The sequence below is a fragment of the Lingula anatina genome, chromosome 1, assembly GCF_051362555.1.
Source record: "Lingula anatina isolate TDL-2025a chromosome 1, LinAna3.0, whole genome shotgun sequence".
Taxonomy (NCBI): domain Eukaryota; kingdom Metazoa; phylum Brachiopoda; class Lingulata; order Lingulida; family Lingulidae; genus Lingula; species Lingula anatina.
In genome coordinates, this window is record NC_141767.1 from 24,817,522 (window position 1) to 24,839,822 (window position 22,301).

Below are 22,301 nucleotides of genomic sequence, written 5' to 3' on the forward strand. Positions count from 1 at the left end.
AGCTTTTAAAATGTTACATTTTAACATTGTTCGCTGTCCAAGCTACTTCTAACAGTACTCTATTATGCTTACATCAAAAAAGTTGATAAATATAATGATTTTACTTCTCTCTTATCCAAAAAAAAAAAAAAAAAAAAAAAAAAAAAAAAAAAATATATATATATATATATATATATATATATATATATATATATATATATATATATATATATATATATATATATATATAGTTCTAATTGTTGTGAAAAATAGATATTCGGAGCTCCACTACCCCACCAAGAGCTAAAACCCATATATGCTGAATAATATGCCCTTGCGTCATTTTTCTTTTACAAACTTTTATTGTGGAATGGCAGTTACCCATAAATTTTTTTTCTGTTAACCTAATGAAACATGACAAGAAGAATAAACACAGTAACTAACTCAGAAATATCTTCTACAGTTTTCAGTTTGAGTGTACCCAGGCATGGTGCGAAGCTGTTATCAATTTAAAACGCCAATAAAGCAATATGTTTATGCGTTGCACTTTACTCAAACATAGATTTGCTTTATTAACGGAAAAAGGGGGATCAGACCAGTTTGGCTTGAGCCCTTCGAAAAATAGCATCTATAAAATCACGCTATGACACAGATGAAATCAAGAGGTCGGGTGATCCCATTTGAGACAGCACCCTGTCAAGCCACTGCAGCGGTCCGTTCAGGTGAATCTCTATCCAGCAAGGGGTGCTTGTTACATCTTGACGATGATATTCGGCACCCCATCCTTTCACAAAGCTCAGCCTTATCGTGCACATTTTGGTCAATTCGTACACTGCTTCGAATCCATGGTGGACTGCCTGGTTCAACATTTCGGCAAATTCTTGGTTGTTAAAGATCTTCAAGGTGCAACCCGGCGGAATTTTGCAAACAGTGGTGGCATGGAAGTTGTGGCGGTAGTTGCATTGTCGACTCTGTACAAAAATACTGCTGTTGCTCAAACACTCTGCAAACACCTCCCCGCCGATGTAGTACAGATGAAGACCTGACAAAAAACATTGACAAAAACCATGATTGCATTAGCATATGATCATTCAAATGACAATGCCAAACGTTTAAGACAATTGCTTTAGATATTCAATACACAGCGAGGAACCTTGCATTTCCTGCCAAAGTGAGTAAATAGTCGACTACTTTCGGTCAAAAAGTTTTACCTTTTCCAATGTGTTTCCTTGTATTCTCAATTGTGGAATTTCTATTTATATTGGATAGCAAACCCAGGCAGAACCTATTGCTATTGCTGTTAGGATCCGTAAAACCATCCACGTATACGTGCATGTTTGAAGCGTGAAATGATTCTCCTACTCGGCTATTTAGTTCAAAATACACGATTTTACACCATGAATCTGATGGCTCTTGGTAGGAAACGGCTTGAACATCTGAAAGAAAAAACAACGGTAGTTAATGTTGGTAAACTGCCACAGTGGAAAACACTGGACGCCAAGGGATACACCGTACACGCCCCCCCCCCCCGTCCACTATTTGCACTCTATAGTGTAGACACAAGCATATCTTAGCAACCAAACTATTATCTATTATGCATTACCTTGACTACTGTCATCAGACATATCCATCAAACATGAGAGTTCCTGGGGCCGGTATTGGATAGTATATCCTGCAGATTCCTGATAAGCCGGGGGAGGGGTGCTGTCTATGATTTGATGAAAATATAAATGTATGATATAAACCAGCAAGGGTGTAATTCCATTATTTGTGTTATTTGATAAAATTTGATTTAGGGCAGTTCTTTCAGTTAAAAGCTATATTGGGATGTATTACTCTCCATATATCATTACTGCAGAGCTAAGATAAAAATAATTTTATCATTTTTCTTAAATTCTCTATAATTGTCCCATTAAAAAAATAAACACTTACTTGGTATACTGTGCTGACTGCCCTGATTCGAGAACTGGTCAGATCTAGAGGGGAAAGAAGTTTGGAATGCGTCCGGGTAGTTGACATTGCATGGCATGCGTGGGTCGGGTCTCAGTTGAAAGGGGGCCAGTGTGCAGGGCGATGGAAACTCTGGCGTGTAACGGGGGACCATCACCGGAGGAAGTACTGGGAAATAGAATCGGGAAAATATCACAGCCTTTAATGGAATACTCCAACAAAACAGATGGTACATGTAGAGGGGTAAAATTGACCGGTTGAAGTTTGTTCGTGTATGCCACTTTGACTAATGGTCTATGTCCGCGTGACCAAGATTCTTAGAGCACAATCTGCAGCGGTTTCCCGGAGAGAACTGATGCTGTCCTCACCAGTCGGATATTGTGTCAGTTGTGTGCACATGCAGTTAAACTGTTACAGAATACTGGGATAAAAGCCCTGGTGCAACGTTACTACAGATGAATTGAATATTGCTTTATGTTAAACAAAAATGGCAGAATTTTTAATTTAAGACTATGTTAATAACCAAGCCTTTGAAATTAAAAAAAAAAAAAAACTAACTTGAAGATATTCCAAAAGATTATTTACTGCCCATCTCCAAGTGATGACCGTATTTGTTGTTATTCACCACTTCTCTACAATTCTAAGACAATAATTCAACCGCGCGATTAATCATGGTGTAATGACACGCACCATTTTCGCATTTAACAAGCTCAAGATCTTAAAGGAAGGCCAGATTTCAACTTTAGCATGAAAGAAACTATCCGGTGATTAAAAAAAAAGTAAATGGCAAATGGTCACATTTAAATATGATAAGCTATACAAAACAGCATAATAAACTAAAATAATAATAATGAAATAACTATAGGGAGAGCGTGATTGTACAATTTGAATTTATCAGAAATTGGGAATTATCATATATGCCAAAAAGTCGTTTTTACCTTTTTTTCTCTCACATTCTACCTGGTTTACCTCTCTACCATATGTCCGTTTGTTACTTTTCACAGCCATTAGGGCATTAGCCTTATCAATAAAATTTACACAATGGCTATTTAAGTGTAATAAATCTTGAAATTATTACCCTTCTCTTCGAGTGAGTAATATTTGACATTTTCTCTCATTGTAAAGCATACATTACTGTGCAGCTGGCACATTAGCTAGATAGTCAAAATAATTACAGGATAATCATTCACTTTTTGCATCTGCGTCATATAAAAAATACAATTTTGTATTATAGATAAATACACTGCCGTGGTTTAAAATGAAAACAAAACGTAAAGGTTATTGAGAAGGTTGATATTCTGGGGCTGTAAGGATCCCTCTTACTATTTTGGTTAACAAGTCTGTATTTGCTTGCCCTTTGCTGCGCCTATTTAGTAGTAATTGTTGAGTATATTAATAACCCTCCTTAATGACAGTAATTTACTTTTGGTTAAATATCTATTAGGCTGTGCATATAAAATCGATATGTAATATTTCAATTGTAAATACATACTTTAGAAAACCGGACAGGTTAATTAACCGCATTAACAAGAATGTTTCGATCTGATAGGTTGAAGTAAAACCACCAATACACGGGATAAATGAAATTAGAACAAAGCATGCATATTACAAGTAAGGAAGTATTTCATGAGGCATAATGTATGTATAATGGGACGAGCTAGGAGACTTTTACCTGGAGATTCCACTCGGCTGTAGTGATAAGGATTGACACAGACTTCACCTTTCTTGGCACTAAAGGGGAATTCACAGAATTCCTGAGCCTTCAACTCGTGGTGACTTCGGAGATCAGGCCATCTCCATACCCGGCAGTAAAATACATGGGGCAAACCCTTGCGATGGTGAATCTGAATACGTCCATCTAAAGAACGTGGAATGGTAACGCATCCCGTTCGTGTGCCAGTGCAGCTTAATGCCTTTTCCAGTTCCTCTAAGGCACCGCTTTTCTTTTTCAGTTTCTTAACGAGCCACAAAATAGCCTCTTCGGCCCATTTTTCCTCTTCGTCTCCCTGTCTCCATCCTAACAGTCGCTTGGTGAAAGGATTGGTGAATGAGAACAAGTTATTCAGACCACTTAAAGCTGACATTTTGCTCAGTTAGACTGGGTTGTGTATGTTATATGTTCTCAACTGAAGTTTGACCGCCAGTGCATTTTGTGGGGTCGTCTCTTACGTCGGAAAGCGCGTCATCTTCCCACTTCTGCCGGAAGATACGGTTTCGCTGCAATGATTCCTAGGTGAGGCGTAACCACGAATAATTTTCTCGGTATAATCATCAGACACGTGCAGTGAGTAGATGGTCATGTTCTCTCTCTTCTGCGAAGCATGTTTATGCGACTGCATTGTTTCTAAAAAGCCAATCGCTTTCAATTGAAAAAGGTAGATGAAAAAGATCACCAAACGAAAAAAAAAAATCTTAAAAGCACAAATTTCACTAACATGATTGCCGATGATCTGTACTTATTTCCATTTGACCTTAGTAAAAAAGACCCTAGTACTGTTAATTGTCGACACAATTCCTCGTGGCCTTTAGTCATCAACAATTATCAACAAGCTGCGTTTGTCTTCATCAGTGTCTTCATGGCCTTAAAACAGTATATACACCACAGCAGCTGAGCTAAAATCTTTGCCCAACTGAATTTCGCGCTTTGTAGCTATTAAACCGAACACACACGGAAATTCTGTTGTCTTGAAATATAATCATACCCCTCATCTCTAAAGATACATGTAGATTTTTCCAAAAGTATTATCGTGAAATAATGAAATAGGTAGGCCTACGTTCAGGTGACCTAAAATGGGTTTTATCCAAAGTGGAACTGCAAGAAACGCATATAATCGAAAAAGGTGCTTTTACTAATGTATATCTTAAAGCCAGTTTTTTAGTCAGGTACTTGATAAATATATAACAAAGTGATAGTAGGCCAAAAGTGAATTGCTTCGGACGCAAGAGAAATAACAGTAACGTCATTTTTGCGTCAGTTTCTGAAAACGGGATCCCGTCAATTGTTAATTTCACTACTACCAGTACGTTCCAGTATGTTGTGTTTGATACATATTTTCATAAACTACATTGCCACTTTTGATACTCAGTATTTTCAAGCGTTTTCCTGGACACAGAAAAAATCCCAACGGAAAATAACTAAATCGAAACTTCTTTGTTGTTCACATTTTACCTTGGACTGATTTTTCTTAGCTTATCAGCTAGTTAGTCTTTCAAACAGAGTACACATCACTTTACTTTTGCGTTGGCTTGCAGAGGATAGCTCTCCGGGATGCTCATTTAATCGACCTTGACATCGTAAAAGTGAGAACTGTGTTTGCGCTAATGTCCTGTGGAATTAATTATTCACAGATTCCTTAGGTAAACATGTAGAAGAGAAGGAAGAGAAGAGGCGGATTTGTCTACATCGGATGCTTGCTACAGGCCACTCATTTTAACAATAGAACAGCTACTAATTTGTGACAAAAATCAATATTTCTATAATATTCTTTGACTCACATTTTGTTTGACAACAGAAAAAACCTTCCAAGCACGCTATCTAAACGTCTGCGCGAGCTAACTAAATAGACCCGAGGGATATATTGCACTGCAATTGAGCACAACTGATTAATTTATTTGATCGCGTCAGCCTTACTGACAACGTCTTATCTGTTGACATGATGTTTTAGTATGCTGTGAGTCGCTGGGTAACGTGTTGGCCGGTGGCGTAGACATAACGCTACAGAACACACAGCAGAGAACTACATAATAGAACCAGCAACAAAGGTACACGTGAAATAGCCACTACCAGCCGGAACAATGTATGTTTAAACAAGCACAGTCAATTTCCTGGTTTTACAATCTCTAATTTACTGTGCCGATTTGTCGTTGAAACATATGCGTACTGTATCTATGAAAAGATGGAGAAGAGAGACCACTGACCTCCCATTGGGACTGATTGAAGCTCTGAAATGGCTGTAAACGAGACATCCTCAAGTTTTATATTTTTTGTAGCATTTTTCTATATTATTATCACTTTTTTGGAAGGTAAGTAACTGTTACACAGTAAAGGATAGTTTACTATCTAGAAAAATTCCACAGTGTTAAGAGTTTAGTTTCATGTTATCTAGGCTAATAAGTGGTGAATGTTGATTGTTTCTGCTCCCGTTTCCTAGCTGCGTCAATCTCGAAAAGTAGATTAAACGAAGAGCGATTTTATAATATGGTATATAAGACCATAAAAACATCGACCTCAGAAGCAAATACTAATGCTATTAAGATACTATATTTAAAAAATATATATATATTTCTATTTTGCAATATAATACTAAAGGTGTCCGCCAGGACGTGATAAATTATATGTGACATTGCATTAAAGGTTACTTTCCCGATCGCGAGTTGTTAACATATAATACTCTTATGACAGGTTCTTGTCGCATTTTATACGACATCATCCCACTTATATCTTTTTATAGCCCGGATATAACGCGATGGCTTTATTAATTTTTTATTTTCTTTTCTTTGTTTTTTTGCATCTCACGGTTTCGATGATTTTTCGTCTTATTCTATATACATTCTAAAATAATAAATAAAATTTGATTAAGCCATCGTGCAAAGTTAGCGATACACACTATATTTTGAAACAAAATTTTGTTTAATTCAGTGGAAAACCGTATGATAAATACTAGTTTGAGAATCTATATTATTTTCATCTCCAGAGTTCACTAGAGCCGTATGCCCACTTTTGTATGATTGTAGCTGTTCTCTCAAAGATAGATAAGCTTGTTTATGAGAATATGTAGGTGACTTTAAATTTATTTTACAGTGCTGCAAGGTACAATTATCAATAATAATGAGCTTGCGTACTTGTTACGATTACTTTAACATATTTTTTTCTTTTAGTGCAAACCACTGAAGGGAATAACAACATTACTAATAATATTACAACAACAACAACAACAACTCAGGCGGCAACTCGTAAGTTACTTATACACAATTAAAAGGACAATCTGTAACTTCATTCTAGATCTAAAATTTCAGTAACGCTGATCCAGAGAATTCAATCTGTTTAGAAAACATCATGTCATACTTTGAAAAAAAAAAAAAAGAATTTCACAGTATCTGAATTCGTTTTGTAATTTTAGTATGGGCATCAATCGTTTAATTAGATAGAAAAACATTTTAAACTTTTTGTATTTATTCAAATAGTCACATTTAACTTGACTACTTATTATTTGATGTCACTATCTGAGTCTATGTTTTTTATTTACATTACTTTCTTCCTCCAGTGTATCCATTAGTGGCAGGCACGGACCTTACAGTGCTGGACTTGGCTGCAATAATTGTTGGTGCCTTCATCCTAGGAAGTTTTATTATCATAGCCCTATATCAAGTAGTTCACCCCGAGGAGACAACAAAAGCGAAGCAAAACAAACTTTCACCAACTGCAAAAGAACATTAACTACGCAAAAAGAGGACCCATTTTATAGAAGGGCCTTTCTGGTTAATTTTGCTATCTGCCCACAACCCCCCCATTCTGCCATGTCACTTGCCCTAGCATTTTGTTCGGTAGGCCTAGTGAAATTCAGCTAAAAATTACATCGAGCAGTGAATATTTAATAAATCTTGAAAAAAATCTTTCAGAATCAAGTTGCTGGTTAACTTGTTATTAGTGTGATTTTATTAGAGGCGTGGCATCCTTCTGGCGAGAAACCTGCATGTTCGATGGAATAGCCTACTTTTTATAATAATGAATGAAATAGTTCAGGAAGTAGGACCAATGAAATTAGTGTGACTTGGAGCGCATTCAGAACAGATGATCCGCGGACTAACTGATCCGCCGACTAACATGGCCGACTCCACTTAAAAGCAGCGTCGTTTAATCCCCAGATGGTCACCCCGCCTCCACACAATAGACCAAACAGTTTTCCTCGAAATGTGTTATCTATATTGCATATGTGGTGAAAAAATTTGAAAAAATTGGACCGATCAAACTTATTTTCAGCCTTGATCTGTATTTTATGAATATTCAAGAGTTCTGTAAGTTTGAAGACAATAGGTCAAACAGTTTTCCACTTATCATGTTATCTCTGAAAGTGCATGGCGACGCCGACGACAGACGCAGGTGATGGCTATATGTACAGAGATTGTCACCCGATGTGTATGAAAAGAAAACAGTTCCATTAACTATGTTAGGCCTATGTTACACTCAAATCCCCTTAAACGTAGATTTTGACCCACGCCACAAACCCAAAAGGCTGTTACCCCCCCCCCCCCCCCCCCGATTCTTCGCGGAATCACATCGAAGGCGTCGCTTACATAGATCCTGCAGACAGAAGTAACAAAATGTACACAGGTTCAATGTTACGACGGATCTCTTAGAAGTCAGAAACAGAAGCCTTGACGACATGCTTACGTAGCTTATTCAATATGCACATGCTGTTGTACAGGATGCATGTATGTAATAAAATATACATCTTGGTTAATATACATCTTTCTCTTATTATTATTATTGGTTCAACAATTTGTACAAACATGTAGGTATGTGACTGAGAAGGCCCTGTAATTATATTTCTTTTTTTTTTCCTTTTTTTGCGCCAACCTGCACAAGTTCTCCAATAGCTAGTCTTTTAAAAACATATAGGGGTCTACTAGTATAGGCCTACCTTTGTGTCAGCGCATCTCGATCATATTCTAAGTGCGGTGGGAGATTATAATTTTGGGCCAATGTCACCATAAATTTTCGGAGCAAAGAATAAAGTTTAATATAAAGAAAATGCAGAACAAAGGACGTCTATGTAAACAAGAAGGGTCTACCAGAACATTGGTAGGGGCCGACGACTTCATCCTACAGGGTATCTGGGATAAAAAAAAAAAAAAAAAAAAAAAAGGGAGCTTAAATTTGAGATTAATAGGACACCTGAAACAAGTAGGTTTTTTTTAAATATTGAATCAACTCTGTTAACATTTATGCCTACATTGTCACGAACCACTGACAAGCAGTACAAATCAGTCCCCCCCCCCCACACACACACACGTACACCTTTTTTCCAAGGTAGTAACAGTACTTTAGAATAAGATGTCTAAGACAAATAAGTTGACGTGAATATCTGACTGTTTGCATTTATATAAAGCATCCTAAATTTGCATTTCATGTAGCGTTTTAATGATGCCAGAACTACCGTTGTGTGAGAACAAGACAAGGAAATTTGAAAATTCTTTTGAAAAATTAATGCACATTGTAATATAGGTCTTTATCAACTATCAGCAAATCTACAGACACTCTCTGATATAGCTTTGTTAAATTAAATGAAACAATAATTATCAACGATCAGTTTAATCGGCGAGTTTTGACACTGGACTCAGCATTTCTATGACCTTGACCTCAAAAGCTTTGGTGTTTAATTCCGCATTCAAGTCTCGTTTCTGATTATTATGAAAACAATGCAATGGTGTCCATAAAGAGGGAGGAGAGGAGCGGTAGTGGATAGTGTCAACTTAAGCCGTAGACGAAGCGATATAAGATGGCTTTTCAAGCTCCTAATGCTGGCCAAGGTAATTTCTAGTATCAGAATCTTTCTATAACATGTATTTCTACCAATCATTTCAACATGGCCTGGTTTACCTGTTCAAAAATTCTTCACACCATCTCATCTAAAGGTATCACGAATAGCATAGTTGCCTCAGTCAGCGGCCTTCCACATGCGAACGGCACAGTCTCCCGTTAGCATGTAAGGCCGCAAACTGAGGCAAGTACCATAGGTACCGCATCGATAACACAGTTTCAAGCTTGTAAGTCTGTACCATATTGTGAGTTTTAAGTTACAGATCCTATACCCCCCCTCTCATCTGATTCTTGCACGCTCAGCTTAATATTAGAAATCCTTCAATAGATATATAAGGGCTATATAGGGACAGAAATTTCAAATTAACTTGTATTCCTTCATTTTCACATATAAGCTTTGGGTAACTTAAAATTGTCTTTGGCACTAACACGTTGTTGAACGTGGATTTATGTACTTTTCAGGTCGACAAAACAGGAAAATATTGGAAGAACTAGAAGAACAGAAAAAGCGACTGAGAATACAGGCTGCGAGCCAGCCATCTGGGGCAGCATCTGGGTAAAAGACAATATTTTTAGAAACTTACTCAGAGAAAAGTAAAGTACACTGTCCCACACCAGTTAAGCAAAGATGAAAGGAGCTAAATTTATTAATTTTACCAAAAATATGATAAAAATATATGATCAGATTTTTTCACCACTCATTATTGTCCCTTTATAAACCTCATTGTTCCAATATGTTTTATTTGTAGTGCAGGAATTCAGCCTTCTATCCAACCATCACAAATGGTAAGATAATGCATATATATTAGACATGTTGATCATTAATAACTGTGCACAAGAGTGTGTTTAGTACTATTTGCAAAAGAATAAAATCCGGTTAGTAACATGCTTTTATGGTACTTATATACATAGTTATTTTACTCCCTAGTCTGGCATGAACATTTTAACCAGTACACTTATTTGGCATCATGAATGATATTTCTGTATGTTTGAATTACAGCTTACAATGGATAGCAACACATTGGCAGCACAGCAGAGAGTAGCACTTCAGGTGAGAACATTGTTATTGATAAGCAAGTCTTTGTAACTCACTAACTGTATACATGGTTCAGGGGCGGATCCAGAGATATTTCTGACAGTCTTCCACATTATCTTTGTTGATCCATCTTCCATTTTTGACCGTCTTCTGACAGAAAAAAATAGGTACTCATCAGTGTAAACTTAGAAATTTGACCGTCTTCCGGAAGACCCAGAAGACCGCCTCAATCTGCCCCTGTAGTTGAAGTTGGATATTCTGACTCAATCCATCTCAGATGTGTGCTATTATATTTGTTGAGATGAACTCTTTGTTTGTATTCTGGACAGAGGCCAATGGAGCTGTTTGGATTACAAAATTTGATGTACTGGTATAGTTACAGGTCACATAACGGAAAATGCTACAAACACATATTTTCATACGTTTGCAACTACGAGTATCTTCTTCGAATGTATTGGCAGTAAGGATGTGTAAGCATATTGCCTATAGTCTTTTCTGCAACTTGTTTTTTGAATTAAGTATGCTGAGTATGTCATAAATTGATCTAGCATTTTGTCTTCTTTTACACACAGTGCGCTTAAAATAATATGAAACTACATATCGTGGCTTTCTTTGTCCCAAATGTACCCATAAAATATAGCACAGGTGGTAAGTTTACTTATGCCTTGGTTTTAGAGTGCAATTTTCCCACATCTGTAGCAAAAATAGCTTTTGTATATAGATCTCAAATGGTCTATAGTTTACTCTGAACATCTAAGTAAATGTATTACCACTATCTCCATTTCAGCATGCCCACCAGAACTCAGTGGGATTTTTCATTACTCAAGACTCTTCATTTGGGAATCTCATTTTACCAGTGTTACCAAGGTGATACCTGTATACAAGCAAGAGACTGAGAACTATAAGTGGAAGAAAATTATGAGGAAAACCTATTCTTCTGTCTACACAGAAGTGCTAGTATTGCAATTGTTTTCATTGCAAGTGTAATTTTGTAAAGTGGTGGAAATGACCTAGGTGCCAGAGCAGTTTAACAAACAACTTATCAGACGAGCAACATTTTTACTGATTCTGTTAAATTATGCGGAGTTGTGAACCAGGAATTTCAAGATTAAAATATCTCAAACATGAAGGAATAAGATAAGAGTCAGCAGCTGGAGAAATGCAGTCCAAATACCTTTTCCATTGTAAATGATCGTCTACTTTTTATTATGGAAATTGTGTATAGCATCATGTGATAGAGATTGGTTGGGCAATTAATGAAATGTTTCATTTTAGTAAGAAGTGAACTATTTTTTTCATTATTGAATGTGGACATTTTCCCCTGGCTATTTCAGAAAATATTTTTATAATAATAGTGAACAATTTTATACAAATGTACCAACAGTTATGATTGAAACTTGGAATAATTGACATTTATACACATTTGATGGCTAGATATGCTTACATTTTTGCAAAAATTGACATTTCTTTATGCTCATTTTGGAAATTGCTCTTCAAACGTTAAATGTATTGATGTCATATTCTTTAAAGAATATATTTATGATGATGATAAGCAAACTTGGTTTTTGTGATGAATGATCCATTGCATTCAATGTTTTTTATATGTACAGACAAAGATATGTCTGTACATGTAGCCGTCACCTGTGTCTGTCGTCGCCGTCGTTGCTGTGCACTTTCACCAATAACACATTGTTTTTCCTTTTGGCTTGAAACTTACAGAACTGATGAATATCTATTATACGCAGGTCGAGTTCGAAAATCTGCATGATTGGGCCAATTTTATGGAAGTTATGCTGTTTTTTCACTTTTTTCAGCACATATGCAACACTGATAATACGATAAGTGAAAATCCATTTTACCTTTTGGTTTGAAACTTACAGAACTGATTAATATTCATAATACGCAGGTCAAGTTCGAAAATCAGCATGATCGGGCCATTTTAAGGGAAGTTATGCTGTTTTTTTCACTTTTTTCAGCATATATGCAACCCTGATAACACGATAAGTGAAAAACTGCTTTACTTTTTGGATTGAAACTTACAGATCTGATGAATATTCATAATATGCAGGTCAAGTTCGAACATCAGCATGATCGGGCGACTTTTATAGAAGTTATGCTGTTTTTTCAATTTTTATTTCAACATAAATGAAACACTGATAACACAATATAAGAAAAACAGATAGGCCAATTGTCATTATACTCACAGGAGTAGTCAATTTAACTAAAACGCAGGTTAAGTTCGAAAATCAGCATAATCAGGCCATTTTTTTAGAAGTTATGCTTTTTTTTCAGATTTCCTCAGATTCAATTCATATGCATGTTAACAGTCTCATTATTGAACTAATAAGATACGTAAAAGTACTTGTTTGACATTTCCTGCATCTTTACAACATTGTTAGTTGATTATGTAAAAATGATGGTAAACTTGTTATCGGGTATTGTGTAATGAAGTGTCAAAAATGGAAATAAACTCATATCATTGCAGTTTGTCAGATTCAATCATCCACTATGTTCAGAATCTCAGAATGGAGGAAATTGGACATTTAACACTGTTATGTTGCATCAAAATTTGAAGATACCCCTATTTTGAGCACTGCTCCCATGATAACCATGTCTACATGTCAAAATGTCACCTTTGCCTTGGCATTTGTCACTGATTAGCTCCTCCACCAGTGTAAAAGGTGTATTAGTGTGATCATATGTGTGGAATTTCATGTCAGATGGACATATAAAGATCTAAAAATTCGTCAAAATATTGAAAAAAGATACAGCTTTGCACAGCAGTCGGAAATCGGTACGATTCAGTTGTTAGTTACGAACTACTTCCTGGTTTTCATAAGGTCCTTCAAGACCTCTATAACATTGTTATAATTGCAGCCCATACCATAAAACACCCCAAAATACTTAGATATGGACATATCAGATTATATTAATGCCAAATTTCCACATGACAACGATTTATAGACTCCCGGGAATTATTTTCCCTTAACGCTCTTTGTCGCGCTGGCGGTCAATGCAGCATTTATTTCAAAACAAGTTGGCCGCAAATTAAGCACGATTTTGCAACTTCAGGTTCCGTGTCACTTTTTCATATCATGCATCTTTTATTTCTACAAGTATTCTCTGCCCAAAAATGCGTAAAAAAAGAGAGTTATCTTACCAGGTTGTTTAGAAAACTTCTTTTTCCTCCGACTACACGTCTTCTCTCCCGTTCACCTCCAGGTTAAAATGACCACTCAGCTTCGCTTCTAACACCACTACACGTCACTTCCGGGCACAATCAGTCTTCTCCGATTCCCTTTAACACACGTAGGAACTGCAAGTCTTCAAAATGGTTGAATAAGTTTAAATCAGTGAAAAGGGATCCAAAAAATATTTTTTCATTTTAATACTTATCATTCATCAGCTTTTGCATTTTCCATCTATTTTATCTCAGCTGCTAATGATAAGTGTTTAAATCATCAATTAATTCTCGTAAAATATAAATAGTTTAAGTCATGAATAATCCTTAGATATACACCCAATGCATATTTTCAAAGATGCCAGTGTGTTATTGTGATGTTATACAAGTTGTTATTATTTTAACAAAAGTTAAAAGAAAATGATAAAAAAACACCAGACTAAGATATGGGTCCCGTGGCAATCTTCCTTCTACAATTTAAGTGTGAATTACTAGTAACTATGAAAACAGGAACTCACAAACAATATTACAATCACCATTTACCGAATCTGTATTAATTATTACTTTCAACCTTAAAACATTTAAGTCAACCATGAAACAATCTATAAGAGAATTGAATTGTGTTAATGGTATGGCAACTCCTGAGAACATCTTCAGTTATAATATAATGGCAGTGTTCCAAAACCACGATACATATTAAATACAGGCTTGCTTAAATCTTAAACGGAAAGGAAGTATTATCAAGTGTTGCACCTGCTCAGCAAAGCTGCAAATTTTATTTTGCAGCATCACAATTTCACTAGCACATTTAAGATTTAATAATTGTTAGTATATTTGTAACATATTTAATATTCGTCATTTGCCTCTAATCTTCGCTAAACATTATTAAAATATTACCACACATATTTATGATAAATGTATGCATATTTGTAATAACTAAATTTTATCATTTGCTACGGGAATGGGGGGGGGGTCTTAAAAATAAAAATTTTGGGCCGCAATTCCCACAGCAAATATGAAGGAGTGCCAGTAGATAAGGCCGGTGCCATGAAACTGAGGGTCCGTGTGACAGACAGTCCGTCCTCCATATAGTTAGGGTTAGTTTGACCTCAGTAGGTCAAAATCTAGGGCGAGGCTCACTTGTACAAATGAATGGGAAGCGGACTCTCTGTCATGGGGGACTTTCTGGTACATGTCACCGGTGATGGCACAGAAATGGGAAAATTCTTGGTTTTGTCTAGTTTTGCTTGCATTATACATTTATATAAAATCTGATTCTCAAAATAAATGCAATCGGCAAGTATTATGCTACAGGGATGGGAGTGAGGTGTTCTTAAGAATAAAAAAATTGGGCCTTAATTCCCTCAGCAAATATAAAATAGTGCCAGTAGATAAGGACAATAATGGCACAAGGATGGAAAAAATCTTGGTTTTGTCTAGTTTTGCTTGCTATATGCATTTATATAAAAAATTGGGCCTCAATTCCCACAGAAAAAAAAAAAAAAAAAAAAAAATAGTGCCAGTAGATAAGGATAACAATGGCACAGGAATGGGAAAAAAATAGTTTTTTTTCTCGTTTTACTTGTGTTATAGTCAAGAACATATACATTTATACACAATGTGCCCCTTCGTTAACATTAAGAGGTGTTGGGTTCTTAAATCTACAGTGGGATTTATTTAAGTAAGATAGTTACTTCTCTAATTTGACTCAGGAAAGTCTAGGTAACGGCTCGAGTTATTCCTGGGACTCCGTAACTTAAAAGCATCGCGTATTGCGAACGGCGATATCACAGAGGCTACAGTGTATTACATGGGGCGAGCATGGGCAAGTACTCGTAATGGTATCGAGACGCTTGCGCTCGGTCGCAATGCGCGCTGCTTTCGAGTTACGGGGCCCGGGAGAGCAAAGTAACGCAGCACCACAGCTTTGTATCCAAAAACCAAAATTCAACTCATTACCTGGACATCGGCTAGTTTTATGGAAGAAATTGGAGTGACAGAAATAGTGACGAGATTGTAAAAGTTTAAGTGAGAGGCGAAAGAGGATAATTTCTACTAATGATTAAACGAGCATACATGCGAGTCCATTTAAATTTATTTGCAAGTCTCGCTTTTTTTAGCGATCTGTACACGACCACTTTTTTTTACAAAAAAAAAAAAAAAAAGGAAAAAAGAAAATTATAGAATATTTTTTATTCAACTATTATGTATAATTTTGAATATTTACAGTTGATTTAAAAAGGACTAATAATCAGTAATGAACTACGTAAACGCAATGAATTAATACATAGCAGTATTATCAAAAGTTCTAAGATTTTCCATCGTCTTCATCTAGCGTCGGAACGCACACAGTCCGATAATGCAGGTCTTGTGGTCGGAAACTGGTATCAGATGCTCTCGGGCCGTGGGGAAAAACCCGTCTAAACCCTTCGTGGGGAATGCCGGGAAAGTGCCCACGCCCGGATAATTCTTCAAGAACCGTTTTAGACAGCATTGTGTGACGGAATAACCTTTGTCTTGACTAACTATTCTCTATATATACTATACACGAGGTGAAGCATAAAAACTTATTAAAGTAATTCTTACAGAAAAAGGCACTGAAGCCAATAAAAAACTAACAAGAGACATAACAATTAAACAAAATCATTTTGACTTTATCTTGGAGAATTAAAACCATAAATAAAGTTAATCATTTTACAACTGCAAGCATCTTTCAAAACTTGATTATAGTTCTCTTTATGATAAAATGCAAACAGATTCAAGTAATATGATTATAACTCGGGAATATCAATGATTTCAACTAAACATTGATATATAATTCGACTTAAAATACCAGGTTTCTAAAATGTAACTTTGCACTGAAATCGAAACTACCTGCATGATACAAGTACAGAATAAAGCAAGCTTGCTTCAAAATATTTCGGATCTCACATTACACTGTATGACCGCCCATGTAAATTTCAATCTGAATTTTTTTGATCCGGAGAAAAGGTGCATATGTGATGAAGTGGATGTATTTGTCAACTATAACACTTGAGAAAATCTGAATATTAGTAATGTGATCTCTATCTTGAGAGATGACAGCATCTCTCAAGAAGAGCAGACTGTACAAAAATATAATGAAATATTTTCTCACACGTAAAATATTTCATTACAGATTTTGCACAATCTATCAATGTAAAATCTCTTCATGTAAAAGCGTTTACATGAAGTCAGATTTTACAAAGATGTGAGGGTTTGTTAGTAAGGTTAGTGTGCAGGTTAAGACCTTTTCAAATGCCATACTGACAAACAACTCCACATCATCAAAAGCACAAATTTGAAAAATGACCATCTCAGATTGAAACAAAACACAGACGACCACAAGTGGTGGGAATGTTTTTGTGAGCAAAAAACTATCTGCATTCAGAATGTGGATAAAGCAACTCTATATTCAAATTTATTAATATAATAATTATAGCAACTGTAGAGGTAGACTTTTCCTACAGAAGCACACATCTTATTCAATTGATCTTGTATGGAATGAAGAATCATCTTGAACCTCAGTTTTCTCTTCTGTTATTGAAATAAAATGGTTCACTGCATAAGGCATAAAATACAAATGAAATTTGATGCAATTTCACCTCGACATGTTTGTGACCCATGAACCCCAAATGTTCTCAGCATCCAAAAGACTGATACATTATTAGACCGTATTCCCACTACATTCAGTACTGTATATTGCCTTCATTACCATTCCACATTCTCTATATTTGTTTGCAGAACAAGCCGTGTCCTTCAACACCAAAACTCGTGGGATGTCCGAGCATCCATGAAAGTGTCTACAGGGCTCCTTGCTAACGCTGTACAGTGTTTAACATCTTGGACATTTGGTCTTGGGTCGACGGTATCTGACATCACGCAGGCGTAATTATTGGAAAACTCCCAATTCGTAGCCTACAAATGAAATCCAACTTTTACTCAAAAGTATGAAAAGCTATATCGAAAGCTTGCAGTAACTGCAACAAAGAAAGTATATCACTGGTATTTACACACCGTTAACATTAATGAAAAGCTTGGTTCTTAAATGATCAGAGCGTTATTTCCAAATGTACAGTGAAATATGCTTCCTTTATTGAAATATATATATATTAACTTTTTAGAGTAAGTAGACAGCAGTCTTCAAAAAATAAATTATTTCAAACATTTGACAAAAAAGTAAGAAAAGATGTTGCTATATTGAATATTGTAATGTTAGCCTACATGTTAAATTGTTGACTGTCTGTGCTACTTTTAATTCTACTGTTTGTTTACATAGGATATAGTTTTTGATCACTGTCAATAATAAGAAACGCCATAATACACCAATAATAATACTTTAAAAATTCAGAACCACTTTTCTTAAGTTGTTGATCCCCAATAACTTACAAAGTTATCTGTATAAAGATCCCTCAATCCTGAAGAAGTGTTTCATCTGGAGGTTTGGTAGTTGCAATCTTCATTTTTAGAATCCACCACTTTTGGTAGCCTGCAAATTTAAATTATTACTTCAAAATGTAATAAAAGTCAACCATTTGTATATGAAATGTGTTTTTAAAGTTTCAGCAGTTTGATGGGAAATAAATATCAAAAGCACTTTTGTCACAAACTTGGAAAAAACATTCAAGCGAAATATTTTGACATGCCACTGGCGACCTTCAGACTTAATGTCACAATGGGGTATTGCACAAATTAGTTTTAACGAAGGAAAAGGAACACTAACAGCATTCAAACGACTCTACTCAAAGACGAGTTTAAGTAAAGCCTGAACAATCTAGATCCAGCGGGAGGAGTGTACTAGTATTCCATCAAGTGTTTAATTTGTGAAGGATTTATATGGGAGAGACAAAGAGAAAGTTGAACGTTAGAGTTAAAGAACACGGGAAGGAATAAGAAAGGGTACCCGAAGAGGGAAAAATGCACTACAGCCCAAGGTAGCCTTCTGCTACAACGAGCCATCATAAAAAAACATTGATTGGGAGAGTGCCAAGATTCTACAAAAAGAAAGTGACTGGAGAACAAGAGGCGTAAAGGGAGGCATATAAACCAGGAAAATGCCTAACAATCTGAACAATATAGAGAGATGGAAATAAATACTCACTTCTACGGTGGCCTTTTATTACCACAACCACAGCACTGGAGGTGGGGGTGGTAGCTGCTAGCATACAATTTCTGGACCAGTGACAACGTCCCGGAGTCACATTGGTGGTGGGTGTTGGGGGCGGTAGCTCCAAGTAATCTGGACCAGTAACCACGCCCTGGAGTCACATTGGTGGTGGTGGGTGGTGGGGGCGGTAGCTCCAAGTAATCTGGACCACTGACCACGCCTCAGAGTCACATTGTTGGTGGTGGGTGGTGGGGGCGGTAGCTCCAAGTAATCTGGACCAGTGACCACGCCCCGGAGTCACATTGGTGGCGGTGGGTGGTGGGGGCGGTAGCTCCAAGTAATCTGGACCAGTGACCACGCCTCGGAGTCACATTGGTGGTGGTGGGTGGTGGGGGCGGTAGCTCCAAGTAATCTGGACCATTGACAACGTCCTGCAGAATATTGAGACTGTTGAGGATCTGAAAGTTGACGAATGGCATGTCAAAATATTTTGTATGAATGATAAGGTTTTTCCACATCTGTGACAAATTAAAAGAGCTTTTTACCTGTGAAAAATGAGCACTGAATTTGCTAGAGTAAATTGTAAATAGAAAACAAATGCCTGCACCGAGTGACAGGTGCCACACATTCTTAAAACAATTGTCTAAGACCTTGCACAAAATGCTCAGTTTGTTGGAGTTGCACTGATAAAAGGTTTGTATTATCTATACAATGAATGACAATCTAGTTCATTTACCCTTATCCTGTCCCATAACTTACCTTGAATGCTCTCTAATCACAACTATTGAAGGGCTCTTGAAACACTATATGATATATGGCTTTCTCCATTTTAGCCTTGTTAACCTTGTTAAAATGGACCGTCATCAGGACAGGCGCTCGCCAATGCTATCTGCCTCAACTACAAAATAAAAAAAATTATAAGTCAAAAGTTTCCCTCTTTACTTCTCCCACCCAAATCCAATCTACTAACCATAAATATCTTAATCCTAGGAGTGGGTCATGGGTAAAAGACATTGCCTTCTGAATGTGAGCTGTCAAATTAATGTGGCTAACGGTTTTTAGTTTTTCAAGGTATGAAAAATCACTTAAGTGTTTTGTTTTCCCCAAAAAACATGAGTGATATGTACCTTTTAAGGCTTGATAGGTTTCCATCTCTGTGAAACGCCATATGCTTCTGATGCTCCCCCATGCAGCCCCCTAACATACAGACCATGGCAGGACTCAACCATGCACCAAGGATTGAATGTGACCCTCTTCTTGCACCTCTTTCAAAAAAGCGGGACTTTATCAGGAATTGCCCTAATTGAGTTCTGTAAATAGAAAGGAAAATTTGATTAGTTTTCAAAAATTGTATATCAAAAGCAGTCTGCAGCCAGAAAAATTGTTGGAATTGGTGGATTTCCAGAATGTGTCAATTTGGTGACATGGCTGTTAGATTTTTTCTATAAGTTTGAAAAAGAGCTTTTGATTTATTTTAAATGTAACTGTTACATCACGATTCGAGAAAAATGTCAAGGTCTTGTTAATACAAATATTAATGCAATCCAGTCTAGTCCTATTGAACTTTGTATTCGAACCAGTGAATCAAGATTCAGACATCTATATCTAGTTTTTAGGAAAGAAGGTGGACTGAATGGCCAGTAGGGTGAAAAGTTTATGGCACAGACTGCTGCTGAAAAATTAATTTTAGTGTATTGTTCTCGCCAGTAACACGGGTTACCTTGCAGGTTTTTCCGCCTCAGTGAAACACCATATGCTTCAGACGCTTCTCCAATGCAGCCTCCTCAACAGACCGTGGCAGGACTCACTGGCACCAAGGATTGAGGGATGTATCGGAAGTGTGCACGTGGCCCTCTTCTCCTTGCAGTTGCCATGAAACGTTGGACAGGACTCGCTGGACGCTTCCTAGTGCAGCCACCTCGTAGACAGACCATGGCAGGACTCGCTGGACGCTTCCCCAGTGCAGCCACCTCGTAGACGGACCATGGCAGGACTTGCTGGACGCTTCCCCAGTGCAGCCACCTCGTAGAGACCATGGCAGGACTCTCTGGACGCTTCCCCAGTGCAGCCACCTCGCAGATAGACCATGGCAGGACTCGCTGGACGCTTCCCCAGTGCAGCCACCTCGCAGATAGACCATGGCACGACTCGCCGGACGCTTCCTTAATGCAGCCACATCGTAGACAGGCCATGACAGGACTCGCTGGACGCTTCCCCAGTGCAGCCACCTCGTAGACGGACCATGGCAGGACTCGCTGGACGCTTCCCCAGTGCAGCCACCTCGTAGACGGACCATGGCAGGACTCGCTGGACGCTTCCCAAGTGCAGCCACCTCGTACACGGACCATGGCAGGACTCGCTGGACGCTTCCCAAGTGCAGCCACCTCGCAGATAGACCATGGCAGGACTCGCTGGACGCTTCCCCAGTGCCGCCACCTTGTAGACAGACCATGGTAGGACTCGCTGGCTCCAAGGGATGGTCGAAGTAGCTTAAGTGTAGATGTGGGGTGTCTCCTTGCAGTTGTGTCCTGTAAACAGAAATAAAAACGAGATTAGATTTCTTTCATTTCTCAAACCCCCCTTCCAAAAAGAAAAAAGATTACATACCTTAAGGAGTGTAGTCGAAGTCCCACAGGTGGCGCCCATCATCTTCTATGTCCTGTAAACAGAAATAAAAACGAGATTAGATTTCTTTCATTTCTCAAACTCCCCTTCCAAAAAGAAAAAAAAAAGATTACATACCTTAAGGAGTGTAGTCGAAATCCCACAGGTGGCGCCCATCATCTTCTATGTCCTGTAAACAAAAATAAAAACGAGATTAGATTTCTTTCATTTCTCAAACTCCCCTTCCAAAAAGAAAAAAGATTACATACCTTAAGGAGTGTAGTCGAAGTCCCACAGGTGGCGCCCATCTTCTTCTATGTCCTGTAAACAGAAATAAAAACGAGATTAGATTTCTTTTATTTCTCAAACTTCCCTTCCAAAAAGAAAAAAAGATTACATACCTTAAGGAGTGTAGTCGAAGTCCCACAGGTGGCGCCCATCATCTTCTATGTCCTGTAAACAAAAATAAAAACGAGATTAGATTTCTTTCATTTCTCAAACTCCCCTTCCAAAAAGAAAAAAGATTACATACCTTAAGGAGTGTAGTCGAAGTCCCACAGGTGGCGCCCATCATCTTCTATGTCCTGTAAACAAAAAATAAAAACGAGATTAGATTTCTTTCATTTCTCAAACCCCCCCTTCCAAAAAGAAAAAAGATTACATACCTTAAGGAGTGTAGTCGGAGTCCCACAGGTGGCGCCCACCAGTTTGCAGTCTGCTTCCTGGACCTGTAATAAAAAGAAACCTGGAAAGCATGGGAATATATTCGTAGTGTCATTGCATATATGCAATGACACTACGACTCCAGCCCACGACAGCAAAAAGGTGAAGTATCCTGCGAAGATGACCGAGCGACGATTCCTCGTGGGGAGAAGCGAAGATTTTA

The 22,301-nt window shown here is 37.4% G+C and overlaps 4 protein-coding genes across 9 annotated transcripts; 2 read left to right on the forward strand and 2 right to left on the reverse strand.

Moving 5' to 3' along the window:
• Nucleotides 1–238: 238 nt before the first annotated feature.
• Nucleotides 239–13,796, reverse strand: LOC106167260 (SMAD family member 1). Of its 4 annotated transcripts, XM_087000276.1 has the most exons (6): nt 13,666–13,796; nt 10,566–10,655; nt 1,912–2,097; nt 1,583–1,687; nt 1,191–1,415; nt 239–1,021 (listed from the first exon to the last, which is right to left on the reverse strand). In XM_087000276.1, exons 3-6 carry the CDS (start codon nt 2,081–2,083, stop codon nt 621–623), a joined length of 903 nt encoding a protein of 300 aa, XP_086856402.1. In that variant the 5' UTR covers nt 2,084–2,097; nt 10,566–10,655; nt 13,666–13,796; the 3' UTR covers nt 239–620. The 4 variants fall into 4 exon arrangements, with proteins under 4 accessions (XP_086856402.1, XP_086856401.1, XP_086856403.1 ...); XM_087000275.1 differs by lacking the exon at nt 10,566–10,655; XM_087000277.1 differs by lacking the exons at nt 10,566–10,655; nt 13,666–13,796 and adding an exon at nt 9,530–9,936.
• LOC106164630 (uncharacterized) lies at nt 5,346–8,390 on the forward strand. The gene is made up of 3 exons (XM_013542597.3): nt 5,346–5,952; nt 6,808–6,882; nt 7,194–8,390. Exons 1-3 carry the CDS (start codon nt 5,877–5,879, stop codon nt 7,364–7,366), a joined length of 324 nt encoding a protein of 107 aa, XP_013398051.1. The 5' UTR covers nt 5,346–5,876; the 3' UTR covers nt 7,367–8,390.
• LOC106167261 (SOSS complex subunit C) lies at nt 9,270–12,062 on the forward strand. Its single transcript, XM_013545993.3, has 5 exons — nt 9,270–9,459; nt 9,932–10,025; nt 10,219–10,255; nt 10,470–10,520; nt 11,293–12,062. The coding sequence occupies exons 1-5, from the start codon at nt 9,429–9,431 to the stop codon at nt 11,374–11,376; spliced, it is 297 nt and encodes a 98-aa protein (XP_013401447.1). The 5' UTR covers nt 9,270–9,428; the 3' UTR covers nt 11,377–12,062.
• Nucleotides 13,797–15,763: 1,967 nt separating the features above from the next.
• Nucleotides 15,764–21,652, reverse strand: LOC147764150 (uncharacterized). 3 transcript variants are annotated; one of them, XM_086999871.1, is made up of 6 exons: nt 20,532–21,652; nt 19,939–20,121; nt 19,571–19,709; nt 18,806–19,269; nt 18,094–18,193; nt 15,764–17,622 (listed from the first exon to the last, which is right to left on the reverse strand). In XM_086999871.1, the coding sequence occupies exon 1, from the start codon at nt 21,261–21,263 to the stop codon at nt 20,616–20,618; it is 648 nt and encodes a 215-aa protein (XP_086855997.1). In that variant the 5' UTR covers nt 21,264–21,652; the 3' UTR covers nt 15,764–17,622; nt 18,094–18,193; nt 18,806–19,269; nt 19,571–19,709; nt 19,939–20,121; nt 20,532–20,615. The 3 variants fall into 3 exon arrangements, with proteins under 3 accessions (XP_086855997.1, XP_086855999.1, XP_086855998.1); XM_086999873.1 differs by lacking the exon at nt 19,571–19,709; XM_086999872.1 differs by lacking the exon at nt 18,806–19,269.
• Between the last annotated feature and the right edge of the window lie 649 nt (nt 21,653–22,301).